Genomic DNA, 20,068 nt, shown 5'->3' with positions numbered 1-20,068 from the left:
AGTGATTCTCAGGTAAGCCAGTGTTGAGAACCACTGATCTGAAACTTTGTCCACCACACTCTCACGGGTGGGGAGGCCCTTGTTTCACTGGGCTACTTAGGGCAGGTATTTGGGCTGTGCTGGGCCTTCGGTCTCCCTGGCCTTCCCGAACACCCATCTGCCTCTCCAGGCCACAATGCCAAGTGGGAGGATCAGGGCTGAAGACCTGCTGACTCTCCCCCTGTCGGCCTCACCCAGTCCCCAGCAGAGGCAGCACTGATCCACCTGAGCCCTGCTCCCATGCAGCCACCTGCTCCCAGACAGCAGGGGACAGCAGGGGACCGCTGGGGACCGCAGGAGTCCGTGTCAAGGAGCCTGGTCCTTGCTGGCCTGGGGCCCTTGGACAGAGCCCAACCAGCCATTTTCCCAGGCTGGGTGAGGCTGGGCTGGAGCAGGGGCCACTGGCCGGGCCTGAGGTTTGGCTGGCTTCTGTCTACTTCCCCACTAAACAGATATGCCAATGAATGGGTGTTTGGGACAGCAATGATGCAGGTTTTGGTAACCAGCCTGGAGAGAACCTTCCTTCCCCATGTGTCCTGGAAAACCTGAGCTGGGGCTCCTCCAGCAGCTGCTGCCCGCCCACCCCCATTTTTGCCCCCCACACCCCAAAAGCACTTTTCCCATGACTCACACGTGGCAGCTTGTGCACTTCTTTTATTATTAAATATATAAGCAGCTTCCTATTTTTTAAATAGATATTTAGATGACTTTATATAAAATAATTCACCACTTCCAAGTATAAAAACAAAATCTCACAGTGTGTGAGCCAACGTTGCCTCTCGGCTCCCTCAACAAAGGGGTTCCTGTGCAGGTAGCCAGGGGAGCCTCCCGGAGGTCTGGGGGCGCCCCCTCACCTGTGTCACCAAGCGCCCACAAAGAGCTTCTGCAATGGGTTGGATTTGCTTTCTTGACTTTTAAAATACTGTATGTTTGGGGTGGGGGAGGAATGCCTTCTTTCTGTGGGGTATTTTTTTTCCCTCTTTCACTTTTAAATACGCATTTTCTAGCATCAAATATAGAGTCTGTGACTAGAAGGAGCCCCACAGGACAAGTTCCCTGCTGCCTTTCCTTCAGCTGAGGGCAGCAGGGCAGGGGCGGGAGACCCCCACTTTTGAGGGCAGGAAGAAAGGTTCATGGCCCAGCCCAGAGGCCAGGAAGGGGGGACTCTCTCGGTGGGGGGCCCAGGGCAGCAGGAGAGGAGGGGCACGGCAGCACAAAGGGACCAAGGCAGGCCGATCAAGGGCCTGAAGCCTCCCGTCAGCTCTCAGAGCAGTGGCAACGGGCTGGCCCAGGAAGCTCAGGCCCTCAAGGCAGACTTGCAGGCGAATGCCTGGTCCCTCTCCCACCCTGGCTGGCCTGGTCAGAGAGATAGTGGAGGGGCAAGCGCTGGGGGATCACTGCCTCCCCAGGTGGGGGAAGAGAAAGGATGGGAAGAGGATGGGAGCTGGGTGGGGTGCTGTGATGGGGCCGGGGCCTGGTATGGGGAAGGAGACCAGGCTGCGGGGTCGGGGTGCAGACGCCCTCTCCCAACCACCGCGGCCTACCCATAACTGCGAAGACCCAGTTTCAGTGGGAGCTCGCCCTGCAGCCTCCCTCTGGGTCTGCCTCTACCCTCCCCGCCCTCCCTCCCGCTAGTCACTTCCCTCTTGGGAATGTCAAAGTGCAAGATGCAGAAACCTGCGAACAACACGATGCAGCCTGAAGACCAGCTCCGGCTGGCGGCCCAGCTGCTTCTCCCACCCCATCCGCCCTGGGGAGTCGAAGCCTGGGTCAGCAGAAGGTCAGGGCTTAGGGGCTCCCTCAGTCGACAGGCAAGGCCAGCTCGGGCCCCCGGCGCAGGGCGCTGGCGAGAGGCTGGAGGGGCGGGACGGTGCACAGACGTTCGCTCACGGGGATGGACGGGGTGGGCTGTTCAGCAGGCAGGTTCAGTATTCACAGTGCAATGGCTTCCTTCAGGAGGGGAGCCTCTGCGCGGTCTCCCGGAGAAGCGCTGGCAGAGCTGGAGGGAAGGTGGGGCAGACGCCAGAGCTGGCTCTCCCGCTTGGCATCGGAGCCAAGCCAGACAGGTCCCGAGGGCAGGGCTGGCCTCCCTTCTCCGCCTGGCCACCAGCAGAGGGCACTTGGGCAAGCGGAGAGGGTGTAGGCCCCCTCCGGGCTGTCAGCAGGGACCTAGCAGGCCCCGGAAACCTTCTCTTCCCGGCTTCTGGGCTGCACACCTTTACGAGAAATCCAGCCGGGACGCTGGCCCGCCCTGCCGATCTCATGTTTCTCTCTCCGGAGACAAGTCCCTGCTTGCCGGTGTTGGGATCCCTTGACACCAGGCGGTCCTCTGGGCACAAGGGCTCTTCCATTCCTCAGTGCCCTTCCTGCTCTCCCACATCCTGCGGGCATCCGGGTCCCTGGCCCAGGTGTGGCTTGGAGGGGAGTGGGAGGAGGACACAGCCCCTGAGGCGCAGAGGGTCCTCAGCCGGGCTTCCCAGCCTTCCTCCAGTGGATGGGAGCCTCCAGGGCCCATGATAAATATCAGCAGCGTGGGGTGGGGGGGGCATCCTCCAGCCCTCTCCTAGTCAGTCCAGAGTCTGAGGGTCGAGGGCAGGGGGACCCCAGCCTCGCTGCTCTGCTCTAGTCCTGGCAGGCAGGAGCCCTTGTGGTAGGCAGGTCACATTCCCAAGAGAACGGCTGGGGAGGGGTGGTGGTGGACGCTCCCATCACGTCTCCTCCTGTGGAGAGACTGTCCTGTGTGCCCAGCTGTAGGGAAGAGAAAGAAAGACCGGTCAGCTGAGTGGGAGTGGACGGAGGGGGTCGCTGAGGACATGGGTGGGGGAGGCATAGCGTTCCTGTGGGCTCGTGGTGGGGCTGCACAAGACTTCCTCCCGTCCTGTCCCTCGCCTTCCCAGCCACCCCAGACACCACAAGGAACCAGGCGGCTTTTCCTGGCAGCCGCCCAAGCCTCTGGCCAGACTGGCCTCACCTCCCACCTCCTCCTGGGGAACTAGGGACCACAGGGGGAGGTAAAGGGGCCTGGGAGAGGCCTAAGCAGGCCGGAGAGGGGGTCGGCCGCTGCTCGAGTGGCGGAGTCTGACAGGGAGGGAAGGGGGCACCTGAGTGTCCTTAGACCCCTCCTCAGGTAAGAACGTCTCACTGGCCTGGGGCCAATGAGCCAAGGGTGATGCCTGTAAACTCTAGCATTTCTTGTAATAAGAATTTCTTATTCCCACCCCTACACCATTCATCACAGAGGGTCATCACACATGATACTCTGGACAGCAGGTCATAGGTAATGAAGAGGAAGAACCAGAGGCAGTTCCGGAACAAGGAAACTTCCATCCTGCCACCTGGCATGCTAACCACCAAGCAGCCCAGCCTCCTTCCCGGTGGGCCAAGGGACTTGCCTCCCTGCAAGGGAAGCAAGGCCCTGCTCTCTCCAACCCCACCCCCATCCTAGTCCTTTGCCCAGCATCCTCGGAACGCTTTGTTCCCAGAGCAGAAATCCCCTGGACTCCATCCAACAGTTTGACTTTGGATCCTGTGTGGAGCTTCCCTCCCTGACCATCCATAGGCCCTACTGGCAAAGTCCATGATGGACGAGGAGGGCAGATGGGACCACAGCTTCTGGCTCCCAGCCCATTCCCATGCTCTGGAGAGGGAAGAAGGGAGAACCATAAACTGGACATGAGCCATGCTGGGTACAGCTGGGCCACAGGCCCTGCTGGGGCTAGGAGGGAAGAAGGACCAAGTGGGCGAGTTCCACCGCCCCTATGTCCTCATTCCTTGTAGTGGAGGGCTGGGGTCTGTGTTTTCTTTCTGAGAGTCCCTCCATCAGTCTCTCTGCCTCTGTGTTTTTCCTCTCTCTTGCCAGAGTGGTAGATAGTCTAGGGGCTGGCCCTGAATCTCCTGAGGCTCCTGGGGCCTGGGCTGGACCTACTGATCCAAGCAGGGTCCGGCTGTGACCCCTGCCCTGGGTTCCCTCTCTAAGTGAAATCTTGAGGGGAGGAAGAGGAAAGGTTGTCAGGACCTGAGAATAGGCAGGCAGGGAAAGCAGAGGAGGAGCGGAGAGGAGATGGGGCAGAGGGCCAAGACCAAGAGGGGAAGGTCGGCAACCAGTCAGAGGGTGGTGCAGCCCTGAGCCACGAAGGACCCAGGGACCTCGGTCCCTCCTCTGCTTTACCAGTCCCGAGGGGGTCTGGGTCACCCTCACAGCCCTGCCTGTGTCCCATCTGATCCGCTCACCCATCTTAGCCCATCCCACCAACAATGGGGAACCCAGGGTTCCAGGTGTGTTGCTTCATGCTCTTTTCTAAATAGGCTCCCCTGATTCTGAGAGCTTGTTAGGTCCCCTTTCTGTCAAGGAGTGGCCCAGACCTGTCACTGTACACATGGGAAGGTCCTAAGGTGCTCACTTGCTTTTGGCACGGGGTGTGACTGGAAGCTCGAATGGGTTACCCCAGCTAGTCGGCCAGCCAGCCAGTCAGCAAGTCAGGCCATTAGATAACTAGCTAGTCAGTTAGCCAGTCAGCTTACCACCAATCAAACAGCCAGTTAAGCAGTTACCAGTTAGTCGGTTGGTCAGTCAGAGTCACCTAGCCAGCTGGTCAGCCAGTCAGTCAGAGTCGATTAGTTAGCTGGCTAATGGGGTCACCCAGAAAGCTGGTCAGTTAGAGATGGCTGGCCAGGCTCAGGTGGTCAGTCAACTCTTAAGCCAATCAGGCCACATTTACTGAGTTTTTGGCAAGTATGGAGAAGCCCTCTCTGTATGAGAACATGGGATAGAAAAAAAATGCCCAAAAAAGTGGAAGACACAGTCCCTGCCCTCAAGGGGCTTACAGCCTTCTTAGGGATGTGGAATGTACATATACACATAGAAGAAGGTTTGAAAATGGATAAAAACAACATCCAAATAAGTGCAAATGATACAGTATTAACCAAATACAAAAGGGCTGAGGGGTAGGAACTGAAGAGCAAGCAGGGTGTGGTGGAGTCAATCTGGAAGAACCAGAGGTGGGGGGGGTGCCTGGAATCGGGGGGCCAGGGCTGAGGAACGATAAGGGTTACATCTTTATCAACAACGTGGGTGAGAACAATAGAAGGCACTCCTCAACGTGCAGGGAACACATTTGGGAGGGCTAGGAAGACAGAATGAGGATTTAAAACAATTTCCACTGGCTCAGGTGATGGACAGAAACCAACAAGGTGGTTTTAACAAGGACACCTATAAACTCCTGCACCTAGGTTAAAAAACGAAGTTGTCCACGTATGGGAGAGAAGGCCTGGCTTGACAGAGGTTTATGGGAAATGGAATTCGGGGTTTTAATAGACCACAAGCTCGACGTATGACAGTATGATGCAGCTGTTAAAAAAACAAACAAAGAAACAAAAACCCCACTAATGCAATCTGGATCTGCACAAGTAGAAGAATATGGTCCAGATAAAGGAAGGCAACAGTCCCACTGTACTTTGAGCTGGTAGACAACATCTGGAGCACTGTGTCCAAGGCTGCATGCCCCATTTTCAGAGGGACACTGACAAATGAGTGTGTCCAAAGGAGGGCGACCAGGATGGTGAGGGGTCTGAAAACCATACCATATAAGGAATGTTTGAGGGACTTGGCCACACTTAGTTTAGAGAATTCTTAAAGGGGATATGGATAACTGACTTGAGACACTGGAGGGCTCTCATGAGAAAAGGAGGGAGGATCATCGTGGAGGGGGCAGGGAAGCTCCCTGGAGGAAGGACCTCCTCACAGCGCTCCTGAGAGATGACAGGGAGCTTGCCTGGGACTGGGAGTACGGGCTCAGCAGCTGGCTGATGCCCTGTCGGGAATGCAGAGAGGGGAGACCCCTATAGAGTGGGACGCTGGCCAAAGGACCTCCAAGAGCCTTTCCAAGACTAAGGTTCTATGGATCCATGGATCTAAAACCAGGGACGTAGAAATGATCTTGGCTGGGGAGAAGGGTGCAGACCAGTAGAAAGCTGGCAAGAGGTGGGTGTTAGGGCCAGCTGCTGGAGGAGCCTGGGAGCCCAGGTGAGAAAGGTTTGGGCTTGGAGTGGTTGGTGATGCAAATTCCCCAGGAGGGTGAAGACTATGCAAGATTTTGGTTGCTCTGGAATGGAAGGTGGCAGCAAGACTAGAAACCGAATACAGAAATAATAACCCGATGCATGGGTAATAGTGCCTGGCCTCAGACTGAGGGGGGCGGTGGGAAACGGGGTGGGCGGAGACCTGAGGATCCCGAAAGGAGACAGTAGGCAGGATCTGGTGATGGATGGAAAAGGGAGCAGGAGGGGAGGAAGTCAAGTGCGGCCCGGCCTCCGGACACTTGGTGGTATCACCAAGGTCGGGTGGTTAGAAAAGGGGGTAGCTCATTTTAAAGGGGCGGAGAGAAATCCAAATCAGAGTCTTACCTTAGAAACCCCTCTACACTGGCAGTTCCACCTGTCTGTCCTCATCCCGGGTCAGGGGGCTGCAGGCAGAGCATAGGGCTGGCATAAGACTTCAGCAGAGGCTGAGGAGTGAGGGAACCCCTTAAGTTTCTCCCCCAACCCTCCCATGCATGTGCTCCAGCCCTCTGAGATTCAGAAGACCCAGAACTGCCTAACCCTAGGAAGAAATCAGGAAAAATCCCAGATATCTAGGAAAGAAGAAACGCCCTTTCTCCTCTCCGCCTCCCATCCTGTTCTGAGCTCCACTTCCTCAAAGCAAATGAAAGAAAATCTCCCCCAGATCTAGAAGGGAGACAGACGCCAAGACAGCCATATCCGCGCCTCCCCCCCCCCATTGCCGTCCAGAGCATCCCCACCCCCTGGAAACTCTCACCTGCCCTCTGGTTGCTCCATGGGAGAATCCACTGTCTGAGGCTCTCGATGGCTCTGGGGACAGACAGTAAAGAGCAGGTTCACTGAGGAGCTATGGAACGGTGTGGGGACTGTGGCCTCACCCCCAGGCAGGGCTGGCCAGGGGAGTAGATGAGAGAGTTATCAAAGTCTCCCCCAGCCACCCAGATGTGGGGATGAGCCGCCGGGCCAGGAGAGCATCCTGAGGCCTCCCTGCTGGGGATGCCCCCTCTCCTCTCCCCATGCAGTCCCCATGCAGGCTGATCCCTATGGGCCCAGGCTCTGCAGAACTCCCAGTGAACGTCCTGCCCTGACATCCGACACAGCAGCACTCTCCTCGGCCAGCTCCCCTCACCTGTGGGTTCTCTTCCCACTCTCAGCCCAAGAATATTCTCTCCCGCTCCCTTCCCGTTCACCTTATAAGCCTGGGTGTCCCCCCTTTTTGAAGAAACCCTCCCTTTCAACCTCCTATCTTCTGTGTTCAGTTGGGCCCCCGCCTTGGCATCGGAAGAACCCAGGCAGTGCCCAATAATCCTCCGACCTGCTTGACCCGCTCCTGCACCCAGGCTGTGCCCCTGGCCCCATGGGCTGCCCTCCTTCTCTCGGGGGCTCTCCTTACCCGCCGTCTCCGCCTGTAGAACAGGAGACCACCGACGGCCAGCAGGACCAGGATGATGCCGGGCACCAGCAGGCGGAAGGTAAACCCGGGGAGTTGAGGGTCAGGGGGTCCCTCCTGCTGCCTCTCATGGCCTGTGTCAGTCAAAGGAACGGAGTTAAAAGGGGCCGGGGCCCCGGCCGCCCCCTCACTTGCTCGTCTTCCTTCCAGCTCTGTGGGGCTCCTTCGATCCCTGGTGCTCCTTCTGCCCTCCAACTCCCCGAGGGGCAGCACATAGCCCCACGAGTGGCTTCTGGGAAGCCTTGGCTGTGCAGAGAGGGCTGAGGGGCTGCTGACGCCTCGCGGGGGCCGCGGCGGGGTCCTGGCAGAGCTCAGCTCCTGGTGGTCTCTGGGCGGGGCAGAGGGACGGTCTGTCTTCTCAAGGGTGTGACTCTGGGCCTGGCCAGCGGGTCGCGCAGGGCCCACCGTGGGCAGGGGTGCGCCAGGCGCGTCGTCCGGCTGCTGGTCGCTGGCTGAGTAGGGCAGTGGAGAAGGTGCTGACAGGCGGTCGCTGGGCCTGGCGGTCGTCTCGGCCTGGACTCTGCCTCCTCCCAGCTCTGCCCCTTGGGGTATGGGACCCTCGCTAGCCTCTCCGGAGGCCTCTTCTAGGGTCCAGTTGGTGCCCAATGCAGAGTCAAGAGCGTCCTCCATCCCAGGGACGGGGCCCCCGACAGAGGACCGGGGCGGACGTGCATCTCCGCCGGGGCCGGCCTCCACACCCGGGGGCTCCGGAGATTCAAAGCTCGGGCAGGTGCTCCTGGGTGGTCGCTGCTTGGCACGTCCCGGGCCCAGGTCCACGGGGCGGGGGGGCTGCTCACTGGGCAAGAGGGAGCTGCCCTCTGTCCCCTCAGAGTCAGCCCAGGTCAAGCCGGCCATAGGGGCCATGGAGGGGGCAGGGGGCTGCTGAGGGGAGACAGAGGCCAGGTCACTGCTAGGGGTGGCTTTGGGGTACAGGCAGTTGCAATCAGGCTTGGTCACCACATCTGAAAGAACCACAGAGAGAGGGAGAGAGAAAGACGGGGAGGAGATAGAGTCACCAGCCTCCGGCACAGCTTTCCCGGGGGGGGGGGGGTAGGGGAGGGGTGGAGAGAGGGATATGGGTCCGGGGGTCCCTCACCCCCTAATTCAGCGCTGGGGCTGAGGAGAGGACAGGATCAGAGCCAGGCAGAGAGCAAAGAGTGGGGTTTAGAGGCACAGGCCGGGGGCCGGGGGCAGGGAAGACCAGGGGACAGCCTTTCCTGGAGTTCCAGCTGGCAAGGTGCCAAGCCGGGGTTGAGCAGCAGCTAGCCAGGAGGGGGAGCGGTGGCCTCCCGGACTAACACAAGTCACCCTCAAGTCCCATAGACACTGTCGGTTGGAAAGCAGCGAGGTGGTTTCATGCATAGCCAGGGGGCCACACAGCCACAACCACGGGTGGGGACAAGCTGGGGCTGGAACGTGGCCAAAACTTGAGGCCTTGGGACTGAAGCAACGAGACTGGACTGGGCCATTGGCAGCTCGCAGGGCCTCAGCCCCTGCCTCGGGGAGCAAGGTTGAGTGTAGGAGGGCACACGTGGCATGGGACGCAGAGACGAGGACACGCAGGGCACGCATGTGTGCGGCTGGGCCTGCACGGGAAGCTTTTGAACGATGCTCAGACTTCAAATCCAGCCTTTTCCCTTGAGGGGACACTTAAGGCATCCTGGGGACTTCTGGAGCCAGGGTATCCTGGTGGTTCACAGCAGGGCTCCTGGCGCAAGGGCCCTGACTCCCAGATGGAGCCTCGCTCTCTCCATGGAAGCCCCTGTACGTTCAGCCAGCCTGCAGAGCCGGTGGGGAAAGCCTCCATGCCTACAGGGCTCTCCGAGAGGGGCCCCTTTCCCCTTCCCTAATCTCACAGCCACCAGCATGATCCTTCTTGATGCCTCCACATGCAGACATATTTGGTGTGCATGCACACACATGTCAGAAAAGACATGTGCCCAGGACCGCCCACAGGTACATGAAGCCACATATGTACACGAGAAAAGCACATCTGCACACACAGGAGCACGAGTAGCAGCCAGGCTGCCTCCCCAGGGTCCTTCCGGCCTCCCTCTGGCCCCACGTCTCACCTCCCAATCCCTGCTCTCTTCCCTACACCCTCCCCTTGTCCTGCACTCGCTGGCCCTTTCGGTGCTTACCTTGGCTGGAGCACTTAGCAAAGCTGTTGTTGCAGTTCTTGCTGAAAACGTTCCAGTCCTTTTTCAGGAGATTCTTTGTTTCATTAAAGACATTCTTGATCTTTTCCAGCAACTGCAGGGGTGTCTCATAGAAAGTTCGGACACAGGCCTGGAAAGAGAGCAGGGGGGCCCCCCTCGGTGAGGAGGAGCATTGGTCCATGTCTCTAGCTTGTTTGCCAAACTCCCTTGGCCTTTCTCACATCCGTCTTCTTTTTCTCTGTCATTTTCTCCCTCCCCTCGCCCCTGGTCTGTGGTGGAATCAGTCCTGAGATCTTGAGATATGCCATTTATTCGCAGATCTATTTAACACATATCTGTGTGCCAGGCAATTACCTGGGAATCACGCAACGAACACCAAAGACATGGTCGCTGGCCGAGCTGGACACTGAGTCCGGCAAGGCATTGGCCTTAAACACGCTGTTATGAGCGCAGTGAGTCACATGGACAAGTGCAGAATGATCTGAGAATGTATAACAACGGGGAACTAAATGAGGGCTCATGGGGAATTTCCCCATGGAACCAATGGAAAGATGAGCAAGAGTCAACCAGGAAAGGAGGTGGGGTTGGAGAGAGCTGTCTGGGTGGTGGGAACAGACTGTGCAAAGGTTCTGAGGCAGGAAAGAGCCTGAAATGTCAAAAGACTGAAAGACAGCTAGAGAGGCTACAGTAGTGCCATCTAGGAAGAAGGTGACAAGAGAGGCAACTGAGAGAGGTCAGCAAGGGCCAGGTCCTGCCGGCCCTTGTTGGCCATGTCGAAAACTGTTAACTTGATCCACAGAGCAAAGACAAAACATCTGAGCGGTTGTTAGGGAGGTGGGTGGTGGCACGATAAGACTCAAGTCTTAGAAGGATCATCCTGCGGTGGTGGAGAGCAGGCCACGGGGCCTTGGGTCCTTCTCTGGCATTGGTAGGCCTTGGAAGGGAGCTGAAGCTACCCCCAGGCCTGCCTGTTGAGCTGTTCTTTTCTCTTCTGCTCATAGGACCCAGGCTCCCCACACCCACTGGAGCTCTGAGAAGCTTCACACACTCCTGGCGGCCTACTTGCTGATGACTTCCAAATACCGAGCTTTTCCTGACACTGGGCTGCATAGGGAAGGACTGTAAGCTTTACTAGGCTGTGAGGTCCTCGAACCCATCTCTGAATGCCCACGGCCTGTGCAGAGTAGGCCCTGGAGAAATGTTGCCCCGATGGATGAATGAACAAACGTAGGCGTGAGAAGACCTGCGCTCAGCTGCACCACTCACCAGCTAGGTGACACCGGCCCAGTGGACCACCCAGTTTGGGTTCCTTTCCTCTTCTGTAAAGTCAGAACCACCATCCCTTCCAGCTTCCCCACCAGGGCTGTTGTCAGAAAGAGGGATGCTGGCGCTCTCTTGCCTTTCTTCATAAACCTCCGTCTCCTTCGTGCCTCACCTCATACTTCAAAGAGAAGACCGCAACCAGCAGACCGAAGGTCCCACTGCCCACCTCTGACACAGAGGCGGTGCCTTCTCTCCTCAGGGGCTCTGAACCCCTCAGCAGACCGGCTCCTCTAGCCTCGAGGCTCCCTCCCTCCTCGAGTCCACCCTGCTGCTTCCACGCTGGATCTAGGCTGGTGAAAATGCAGATTCCCAGGCCCACCCACAGATCCAGCGAATCAGACTTTCTTGGGGTGTATCCTGGGAATCTGGAATTTAAACAAGCTCCCCAAGGGATACGTGTGAACCTGAACAGTGGAACACCTCAGCTTTAATACCCCTCGGTAAAAATGGTTCCTCCTGCAATCCCACACTCCCTCTGGCGACCTTTCCCTTTTTCTGGGCCCTTGTGGAGCCGAGCTCCACTTCTCCGTTCACCCCCATCAGCACGCACCTCGGGCAGCAGCTGCGCGCTGCCAGGCCCGTCGGACACTCTTCCACCCTCGTCTTGCTTGACTTCTCAACCCCGGGTGATAAAGGTGACTACTCTTTCCATCTTGAGACACTCTTCTCCATGGGCCCAGCGAAATCAGTCCCCTTGTTTTCCTCCTGCCCCTCAGGCTGCTCCTTCCCAGTGTCCTCATCAGGTCCCTGTGTCTGACTGGCTTCCGAGGGCTGGGGTCCCAGGGCCCTGTCCTACCATGTCCTGCCTTCACACGGGACATCCTTGCTGATTCCTCTTACGTGCGCGTCTCGCTGGCCCAACTCAAGACCTGTGTGTCCAGCTGTCTGCTCTGCATTTCCGCTCGGCTGTTTCACAACATGGGGTTCACGTACCCCAAACTGAGCTCCTGCTCTTCCCCCGAACCTGCTCTGCCTGCTGATCTTGCCCATTTCAGAAGTTCGGCAGCTCACGGGATCTCCTATGTGCTCCAGACAAAAGCATCCTGGAGACCTCCCTTCCCTCGGCTGCTCACCCCCACGGCCCCACCAAATCCTGTGGGTCCTTCCTCCAAACTGGTCCTGGGAGCAGAGCCACTTGGTCCACTCGCAGCACCCTAGTCCAAGCCTCTAGTGACTCCGGCCCTGACTTGCGCCCCATGCTGGCCTCCCAGCCTCCATTCCTGCCCCCTGCAGTCCACTCTCCGCAGGGCTACCAAACCCGCCTCACAGTTAAGTCCAACTGGGTCACTCGCTTGTTCACCAGGGCATCCCTCACACTTCAGACAACATCCCACGTCTTTAAGGCCCCCCACGGGCCCCCCTGGGTCCTGCTTCCTCCCCCCTCTCTGTCTCTTCCACGCCTTGGCCCTGGTGACCACCTTTTGGGCTCCTGAATGTGCACACAGCCCACCTCAGGGCTTTGTGTGTAGCCTTCCCTGTTCTGGAATTCTCTGACCAGCCTCACTGCTTCCTAACTCTTACTCCTCTTTGGACCTCCAATGAATATTCTCTTACTCGGGAGCCTTCTCCTTCCCTTCTTCCCTACCCCCCCTTTTTAAGTGAGAGTGCCCTTTGTCTCTCAGAGCCCCAGGAAGCCCCCCTTCATGGCTCCCTCCCTCACCTCCTTCAGGTCTTCCTTTGCCTGGTCCTTGCCACCCTACATTCGCCCATATTTTACTCATATGTTTTGTTAACTGTCTCACCCCCTCCCCCAAAACGTAAGAGCCTTGCCTGTGAAGGTTTTTGTCTGGTTGGATCCCAGCTGTTCCCTGGCGTCCAGACCAGTACCTGGCTCCCAATAGGCACTCAGGAACTACTTGTTGAATGAACGAATAGTCCTCATGCTCCGTAATGCTATTTATTTGTGTCATTCTTTGTTTAATGGTGGCCAGCCTCCCCTTACCAGAAGCCCCGCAAAGGTGGGAACCATGCGCTTCTTGCTCACGATGACATCGTCAAGGCCTAGCACTGTCCCCTGCCTGCCAAGTCCTCAGCAGAGGTGCGTGGGGTGAATCCGTGAACGAGAGCGGGAATGCACAATGACAATGACACGGGGAGGGGGGGCGCGGGAACACACCTCTGTGCATATGGGCAGGCATGGGACCACCAAAGACACCCTCTGCTCTCACTCCGTGCTCCCAGCTCCACAACACTCCTACCTTGTCCTGCTCTTCATAGTCCTTGGTGAAACAGCTCTTAAGCCTCAGAGACAGTTCCTGGAGCTTCACGATGACATTGGCGTTGGGAGTATTGTCTTTGAAGCGCATGGTGTCCTCCATTATGTCTTGCACCAGGGGAAATGCCTTCTTAAGGTAGCACACGGGATCCTTCTGAAAAATGAGAACCTGGAGTTTATGGTATGGCTGAGGTGGTCTGGGAAACCAGGCTCTGTGACAGGTGCCCCCATCCCTGGCGGATGGAGGGCTGCAGCCTGCCCTACGCCTGCCCCTGAGGGGGTTTGCCCCTGACGGGAGGGCCGTGCCCCTCCAGTAAGAAGGGGGGCGCTGACCCCAGCTGCTCTCTCATGCTCTCTCTCTGGGATCTGGAACTGCTGGGAATTGAGGTAGAGGAAAAGACATGGGGTTCTGATCAGAGACATCCTCAGATTTCTGGAAGATGAGGCTTTAATTAGAATGGGGGCTCATGGGCAGGGTGGGTTCTGGGGGAATGCTCTCTGTCCCTGTCTCTCTTTTAGCTTGCTTTCGCAAAAAGTCCTTTACCACGTGGCTCCTTCTAATCCTCCAGGCCACAGGGGAACTAAAGACCACCCGAGGGTCCAAAGAATAACCTCAGTGTTTTGTCTCCCTGAGAGATGGCAGTTGCCTCAAGGGAGACTCTGCTTTAGCTATTCCTAGTACCCAGTCCTATCATTTCCTAGTGAAGGAAACTTGCTACGCTTGTTAAGGTGTGAGTGAGTGAGTGAAATACTGAAGCTATTCTTTGGGCCATGAGGTGGTCTCCAGTTCTAACAGACATGTGTATGGGTCAGGTGTGCAGAAGCGCAGAGATGGAAGCAACTTCCGGGCCCATCACAGTGATTCTTATATGAGGCACAAAGATGAACAGATGTGGAATAAGGGGTGGGGTGGGGGCAGTTGAAAAGGCATCACAGGCACAGGAAGAGCTTGTGCAAAGGCTGGGAGGCCGGAAGGGGCAGACAACCGGGTGGGAGGGTGGTGGTGGTGGGCAGGACTGTGCCGTGTAAACCCCAAGCTGACCAACCTGGGCTTTCTCCTGCAGTGAGGGGGGCCCTGACAGGTTTGGGAGAGAAATGAAGGTAATAGGTTGGAGTTCCGAGAGCTCCCCCTACTGGCGGGATGATGGGTGCATTAGAAGCAGAGAGGCCTCTTAAGGAGGCTCTTGAAACTGTCCAAGCAACTGATTGGGAGAGGCTGGGGCAGAACCCAGAGCTGCTGGGAGGCAGAACCAGCAGCCCTTGGTGGCTGGCTGGGCGTGGGGTAGGAGGAAGAGGGAAAGGGCTGGACTGACTCCCTGGCTGCTTCTCTGTCTGTTGGATGGACTGTCATCCTTCAGCAAAGCATGTGACCCAGAAGTCATACGGGTTTGCCCTAGGCCTTAGAGCCAGCCTGCCTGGGTTCAAATCAGGCCTCCACCACTTAGTAGCTATGCTCCCTTAACCTCCCTGAGGACCATAAGCAAGATTAGCATATCACAGAGCTCTACCATCGGATGAAATTCGAAAGTGCCTGGCGCATAGTAAGACCTTGATAGGTGCTGGGGCCAGGAGAAGGGAGCAGCAGGGGACTCGAGGACCCTGCTCAGCCCTGGACCCTGGCACCCCAGGACTGAGCACCAGCGATCCTCCCACCCTCACCCTGCCCAGTTACAGGATTTCTCCTCCCTTCATGCTCCCACATATACCCACCTTGGGAAGCACATAGAGGGCCGGCACATGGGCCTTGGAAATAACCATAACTCACCAACTGCTCCTGGTCTACAAACTCAAAGGCAATCTGGCAGGAAGTCTCCATCTGACTATCGATCTGTAAGAGAGAGCAGGCCAGTGGCAGCCGGGTGTCTGCAGCTCAGCTGAGCCCACCTAAGAATGAAGACTAGAGTTTCTGGGTGGATCAGGTTTGATCCTCCTCTACCTCCCCACCAACCATACCAGGAAAGACAGAGCCAAGGGAAAGACTTGTGCCTCCCACATGCCCAGGGTGGGCTGTAGAAGAACAAGAAGTCTCCTCCTTCCGCCTCCCACTCCATGAAATCTGACAAAGAGCCGTTAGTTATAAGGAAGAACTCTCTAAGAGGATACAGGGCATAATCTTCCATGACAAGTAGTGAGCTCCCTATCGTGGCAGGAATTCAAGCATAAGCTAGACAAGCTCTGGGGATTCAGGATCTATAGGGGCTGGGGCTAGATGTCCTTAAAGCCCTCCCTGGCCCCCAGAGCATTCTAAGCCTCGGAGAATGCTGTGGCTCTTGGTCTAGCTGGGACAGCTGCAGCAGCTACATGCAAGAGGAAAGGTGTAGAGGTAAGAGAGGCAGCAGGCCCAGCCTACAGGCCCCAAGCTCAGGGCCCTGGAGCCGGCCTTAGCCAGTGATGCTCCACCCTGCCTGGCTGGCCAGAGGGATGGTACATTCTCTTCTGAGCAGGACCGCGGCCATGATGGTAACCTGATTCTGCCTGGCTGAACCACATTTGGAATTGTTGACCTCTCTGGCAGCCCGATTAGAATAAGGCACGGGTTCCTTCATGGCGGCCTTGGTGAGCAGTCCTTCCCAGCCCCAGGGCTCAGGCAAGAGCCAGGAAAGGGAGGGTGGAGGGCTGGGAGTGAGGCAGGAGCCTCCCATCCAGATCTGGCGGTGGCCCTGGTGCCCCAGGAGTTAGAGGCAACATCTGGACACAGCAGGCAGGCTGGGCTGGCTCCCTGGAGGCAGCATCTCACTGAGGGAGAGCAGGCCTCACCAGCCTCCTCCGAGTCCACGGTTGACCTTCCAAGCAACCATTAACCCAGGCAACCTGCTGGAAGCCCTCCCTGTCCACCGGCTGTGGCGGAGTCACAGAGGGCTTTGGGGTTGGGTGTGGGTCAGAGGTCCTGAGCCCGAGAAGGTCAAGGAGGAGAGCATCAGTGGAGCCATGAATCATGGCCTGCACAGCCGTATTTCTCTGCCTGCAGCCCTTGCCTTTGACCCTGTTCCCTGGCTCCTGCCTCAGTTTCCCCAGTAGGGAGAAGGTAGATAGGCATGGCCGCACACTCACCAGCTGCTGGAGGAACTGCAGGTGTCCGTTCCCGATCATGTGGCTACAGTGTTCTGACACTTCCCCGGTAATACTCCCGCTCGCCAGGAGCCAGACCAGCAGTAGCAGGGGCTGCAGCCATGTCTGTGACAGAGAGGGCGTCATTACTGCCAGCTCTCCGTCTCCCTAGGAAGCCCCACGCCCTGCCAGGAGGGGAGAAACAACAACCTCATACCTACGGTGCTCCAGGCCCTGCCCCTTGCCGTGGGATGCAGCGTTCCCCAAACCCAGCTTTCTCAGGATTTCCTAACTGGCATGCAGTCTTCCTCTCCCTTGATAACTACCCACATGTCATCTCCTCCAAGAAGCCTTCCCAGATTAACGAGGCCAAGCCCGACTACGCTCTGAACTTTTCATGAGGACCTGGGAAGTGTTCCTACCAGTCTCAATTTCACTTACACAGGAAACTCCTTGAATGCAGGACTTGCATCTGCTCATTGTTGTGTCCCTGCAACATCAAACACGAGCCAGACATCTTGTGCGCTGCCCGCTCCTCTCAAGTTCATGTTCATGCACCCACTTCCAGACTCCAAGCCAGAGATATTTTCCCTGGGCCCAGCCCTTCCTCCCACCTGATTCCACACAGGTCTGGCTCTGCTACTGGAAAAACCAAGCTCCCAAACTCAGTTTCACTGGGAACTTATCCCATGCTGGAGATCTTTTGGAGCTCTGGGTGTGTGTGTCAAAAGGAGCCCAATGGCTTAATCAGAGGCGGGAGTGTCAGCTCTAGGCCATCCCAGCCTATCAGAGCCCCATCAGGCTCTGCATCCAGCCAGCCAGGTCTTATCATGACCGGGAAGTTTTCTGAGATCTCTCCCTCCTTCAGCTCCCACCTGGCCTGGGAGCTGTTCATCCTCAGAGCAATGGGACTGGCCCCTGACACCCCATCATTCCCCTTCCTTCCTCTCCCCCTCCTCTTCACCGAGGTCCCCTCAACCCTCTCCCTGGCCCAGGTCTCCCCTTCTCCAGCCAGGGGCAGAGGGACTCTTGAGCCTTCTTTCCTCCAGCTCAAGGTTGCCTCCTGGCAACTGATGTCCCCAGATTCAGGGAATGCTGTCAGGGTGGGGTGAGAGCTGGCCCTTTCCTGGGCTCTGGGCTCTGCCTCAGTAATCCAGATGATGAGACAAATACTGCAAATAAACAGCACATTGGAAAAACAAGGAGGCTATGAAACAGCCTACAGCCCACGACAACATGCTGATTTACGTATAACTACAAGCCCCAATGTTTGTTAGCTCCTACCAGGGAGGAGAGTCCCTGGCTGTACTACCAGGGAGGGCACAAGGAGAAGAGGCCTCGGTGAGGCCTTGAGAAATGGGGAGAAGTTGATGGCAGAGAGAGGGAAGGGGAGGCCTGGAGGGAGGAGGCACGGGGTGGCCCAATGCCATTCAGTAAGGAGATCTGGTGAGGGTCCTGGCCTGATCCGGGGGAGGGAGAGTGGAAAAGAGGGAGGACACTCATGGGGGGACTTCGGACTCTGCTGGGCAGTTGAAGAGGTAGCCCTGGGTAGGAACAGCTGCCCAGGTCCTCCCGAACCTTCAGTTTCAGGACCCACTGGAAACGGGGCCAGGCAGAAGGTGTGTCTCTGTCCCAGGCCGGCTGCCCCTGAGGCTCTGAGCCCCCAGTTTTGGACAGCATGGAGGAAAGAGCCCTGCAAAAAGGGATACTCAAGAAGACAACCTTGCCACAGCTCTTCAGGATATTGATGTCTGAGGACAGCTTCACCCCAAGGGCTGCCTGGCTTTCAGAGCTATTTCAGGCACTGGTGTGGAGAAAGTGTGGCCACCACGTGGGAAGCTGACTTTGAAGGTGGATCCCCACCCCTGCCCCTGGGGTCCCAGTTTTGCCTCAGAGAAGGAACTGGGTGGGCACCTAAGGGTTAACACTCTGGTTCAGCTCGCATGTGGCTGGGCTGGCTCTTCTTCCCCTCCATTCTTCCTCCCACCCGCCTGGCCTCAGACTCTGGGACAGCCACGAAGGCAACTCTGCGGCAATCCCACAGACATCCCTCAGTCCCACCGTCCAGCCTCACCTGTCCCTTCCTCCCCATCAACAAGGGCCCTGGAGCGGCCTCGGCGGGACCAGTGGGACCCGACCTCCCGCTGCTCCTGTCTAAACCAGCCCCCTGCTCTCTCCACCTTTGCTGTCCTCACGGTCTCCCTCCAACCCTTATCTTTGTCTTGTTGCCTATCAGCTCCCCCTCCACCATTTCCCCTCCCAGCCCCGCCTCCTCTCTCTCAGTTGGGCTCTCCCTCCCCTGTGGATCCATCTGCTCTTCCCCTTCCTTCTCAACCCCACCTGCAATCCCCTTCATGCCCCTCCAAATATCTGTCTGCTTCTCTCCCAGCCAGGTTTCTCCTCCCATTCTCCTCTAGGGCTCCTCGGAAGTAAACCTACTGGGAGACCACCCTACTATTCATTGACAGTGCCGCCCTGCGCTTTCTAGGAGCTGCCCCAGCTAGTGCTGGCTGTTGGGTCCAGACCCCACCCCCCCGCCCATGCAGGCCTGAGCAGCCCCTGGCGCACCTAGGGTTCTGCATCACCAAACCCTCCTTCCACCTCCCTCTGCCGCTGCTAAGCCCAGGATCTCCCCAGCTGACTGAACCAGATTTTGCAATAAAAAGATTCAGAACTAGTCCCAGGCAGCTCTGGAGTCCCGTCCCCTGCAAAACAGACTCGATCCAGCCACCCAAGCCCCCAGTAGCTCGGGCCGGCCGCTGGAACAAGTAGAGGCTTGCCTGACTCCTTCCTTCTGCCAGCAGGTTCCTGGGCACAGGCCCTGGCATTCTGTAAGCTGGATGACCCCTGAACTTCCCCCACCCAGAAGCGTCCACTCCCCAGGAGGGCCTGGAAGCACGTGTGTGGCCCACGGGGAAGGCGCCACACTCCGCGCACAGCCACTGCGCCTGTCTCTCGGCGGAGTCGAGGCAGAGGAGAGAGGCAGGGGCTCACACGGAGCTGGTACAGAGCCTCTGCCCGGGGCTGCGAACCCCTCTCTCGCGCCAGCGGGTGGCTCAGTGTGCGCTTCCGCGCAATGGGGGTGAGCAGCCTCCCCTTTCCAGGGAAGTACCGCAGCCCCGGGAGCAGCTGCAGGGCGCCACCGGGCTCAGCCGGGGCGCGCCCGGGACCTCGGGCAGCCGGCGTGCAAAGATGGGAAGGACACCGGAGCCCGCGGTCTCCGCGGGGGAGCGTCGCCGGCCGGCGCGCCCGGGCAGTCGGTTCCGAGGAGCCGCGCCGCGGCGCCTGCTCCCGCCGCAGCCCCGCCGGCCCCCCGCCGCCCCGCGGCCGCCGCTTACCGTGGGAGGGCAGCGCCCGGCGGCGCCCCGCGAGGTCATACGGGCAGTTGGGTCCCGGCCGGGCGCGTCGGCCGCCCTCGCTCGCTCGCTCGCTGGCCGCCGCAGAGCCCGCGCCCCGGCCGAGGGCCGCGCTGCCGTCCCGGGGGTGCGGAGAGCGGGCGGCGGCGCCGAGAGCAAGCACCCAGGCAACTTTCACTTTCCACCAGTCGGGCTCCACTAGCCAGCTCCTCGGCACAGCCTTTTAAGCGGACTTGTGGGGCATGTGGTTTATGGGAAATCACCTTGGACAGGCGCCAAACACACAGACGCACATACACACACACACACACACACACACACATACGCGCGCGCGCGCGCGCGCGCGCACTGCCACAGAACCCAGACACAGACACACTCCAGAGCCCCACTGATCCGCCTCCCCTCCCCCGCCCCGGGGCTG

General features: G+C 58.3%; 1 protein-coding gene across 4 annotated transcripts; it reads right to left on the bottom strand.

Moving 5' to 3' along the window:
• Positions 1-678: 678 nt before the first annotated feature.
• On the bottom strand, positions 679-20,068 carry CSF1 (colony stimulating factor 1). Of its 4 annotated transcripts, XM_081815615.1 has the most exons (10): positions 19,630-20,066; positions 16,733-16,781; positions 16,295-16,417; positions 15,009-15,071; positions 13,227-13,397; positions 9,688-9,835; positions 7,490-8,508; positions 6,854-6,906; positions 6,442-6,500; positions 679-2,787 (listed from the first exon to the last, which is right to left on the bottom strand). In XM_081815615.1, exons 2-9 carry the CDS (start codon positions 16,769-16,771, stop codon positions 6,455-6,457), a joined length of 1,662 nt encoding a protein of 553 aa, XP_081671741.1. In that variant the 5' UTR covers positions 16,772-16,781; positions 19,630-20,066; the 3' UTR covers positions 679-2,787; positions 6,442-6,454. The 4 variants fall into 4 exon arrangements, 3 of the variants coding, with proteins under 3 accessions (XP_081671741.1, XP_081671740.1, XP_081671742.1); XR_014144076.1 differs by lacking the exon at positions 16,733-16,781 and having other exon boundaries at positions 6,442-6,542; positions 19,630-20,068; XM_081815614.1 differs by lacking the exon at positions 16,733-16,781 and having other exon boundaries at positions 19,630-20,064.

Source organism: Leptonychotes weddellii, chromosome 4 (assembly GCF_054177405.1).
Source record: "Leptonychotes weddellii isolate Sample4059 chromosome 4, ASM5417740v2, whole genome shotgun sequence".
Lineage (NCBI taxonomy): Eukaryota > Metazoa > Chordata > Mammalia > Carnivora > Phocidae > Leptonychotes > Leptonychotes weddellii.
The sequence above is the reverse complement of the archived record's forward strand: the minus strand, read 5'-3'. Positions and strand labels throughout refer to the sequence as shown.

Excerpts from the sequence above, each read along its gene's own strand:
- CSF1 (XM_081815615.1), bottom strand. The coding sequence starts at position 16,771 with ATGAGCAGATGCAAGTCCTGCATTCAAGGAGTTTCCTGT. Across the intron at positions 15,072-16,294 it reads TGCAGTTCCTCCAGCAGCTG|ATCGATAGTCAGATGGAGAC; the intron begins GTGAGTGTGCGG and ends TCTCTCTTACAG. Across the intron at positions 9,836-13,226 it reads ACTATGAAGAGCAGGACAAG|GCCTGTGTCCGAACTTTCTA; the intron begins GTAGGAGTGTTG and ends CTCTCTTTCCAG.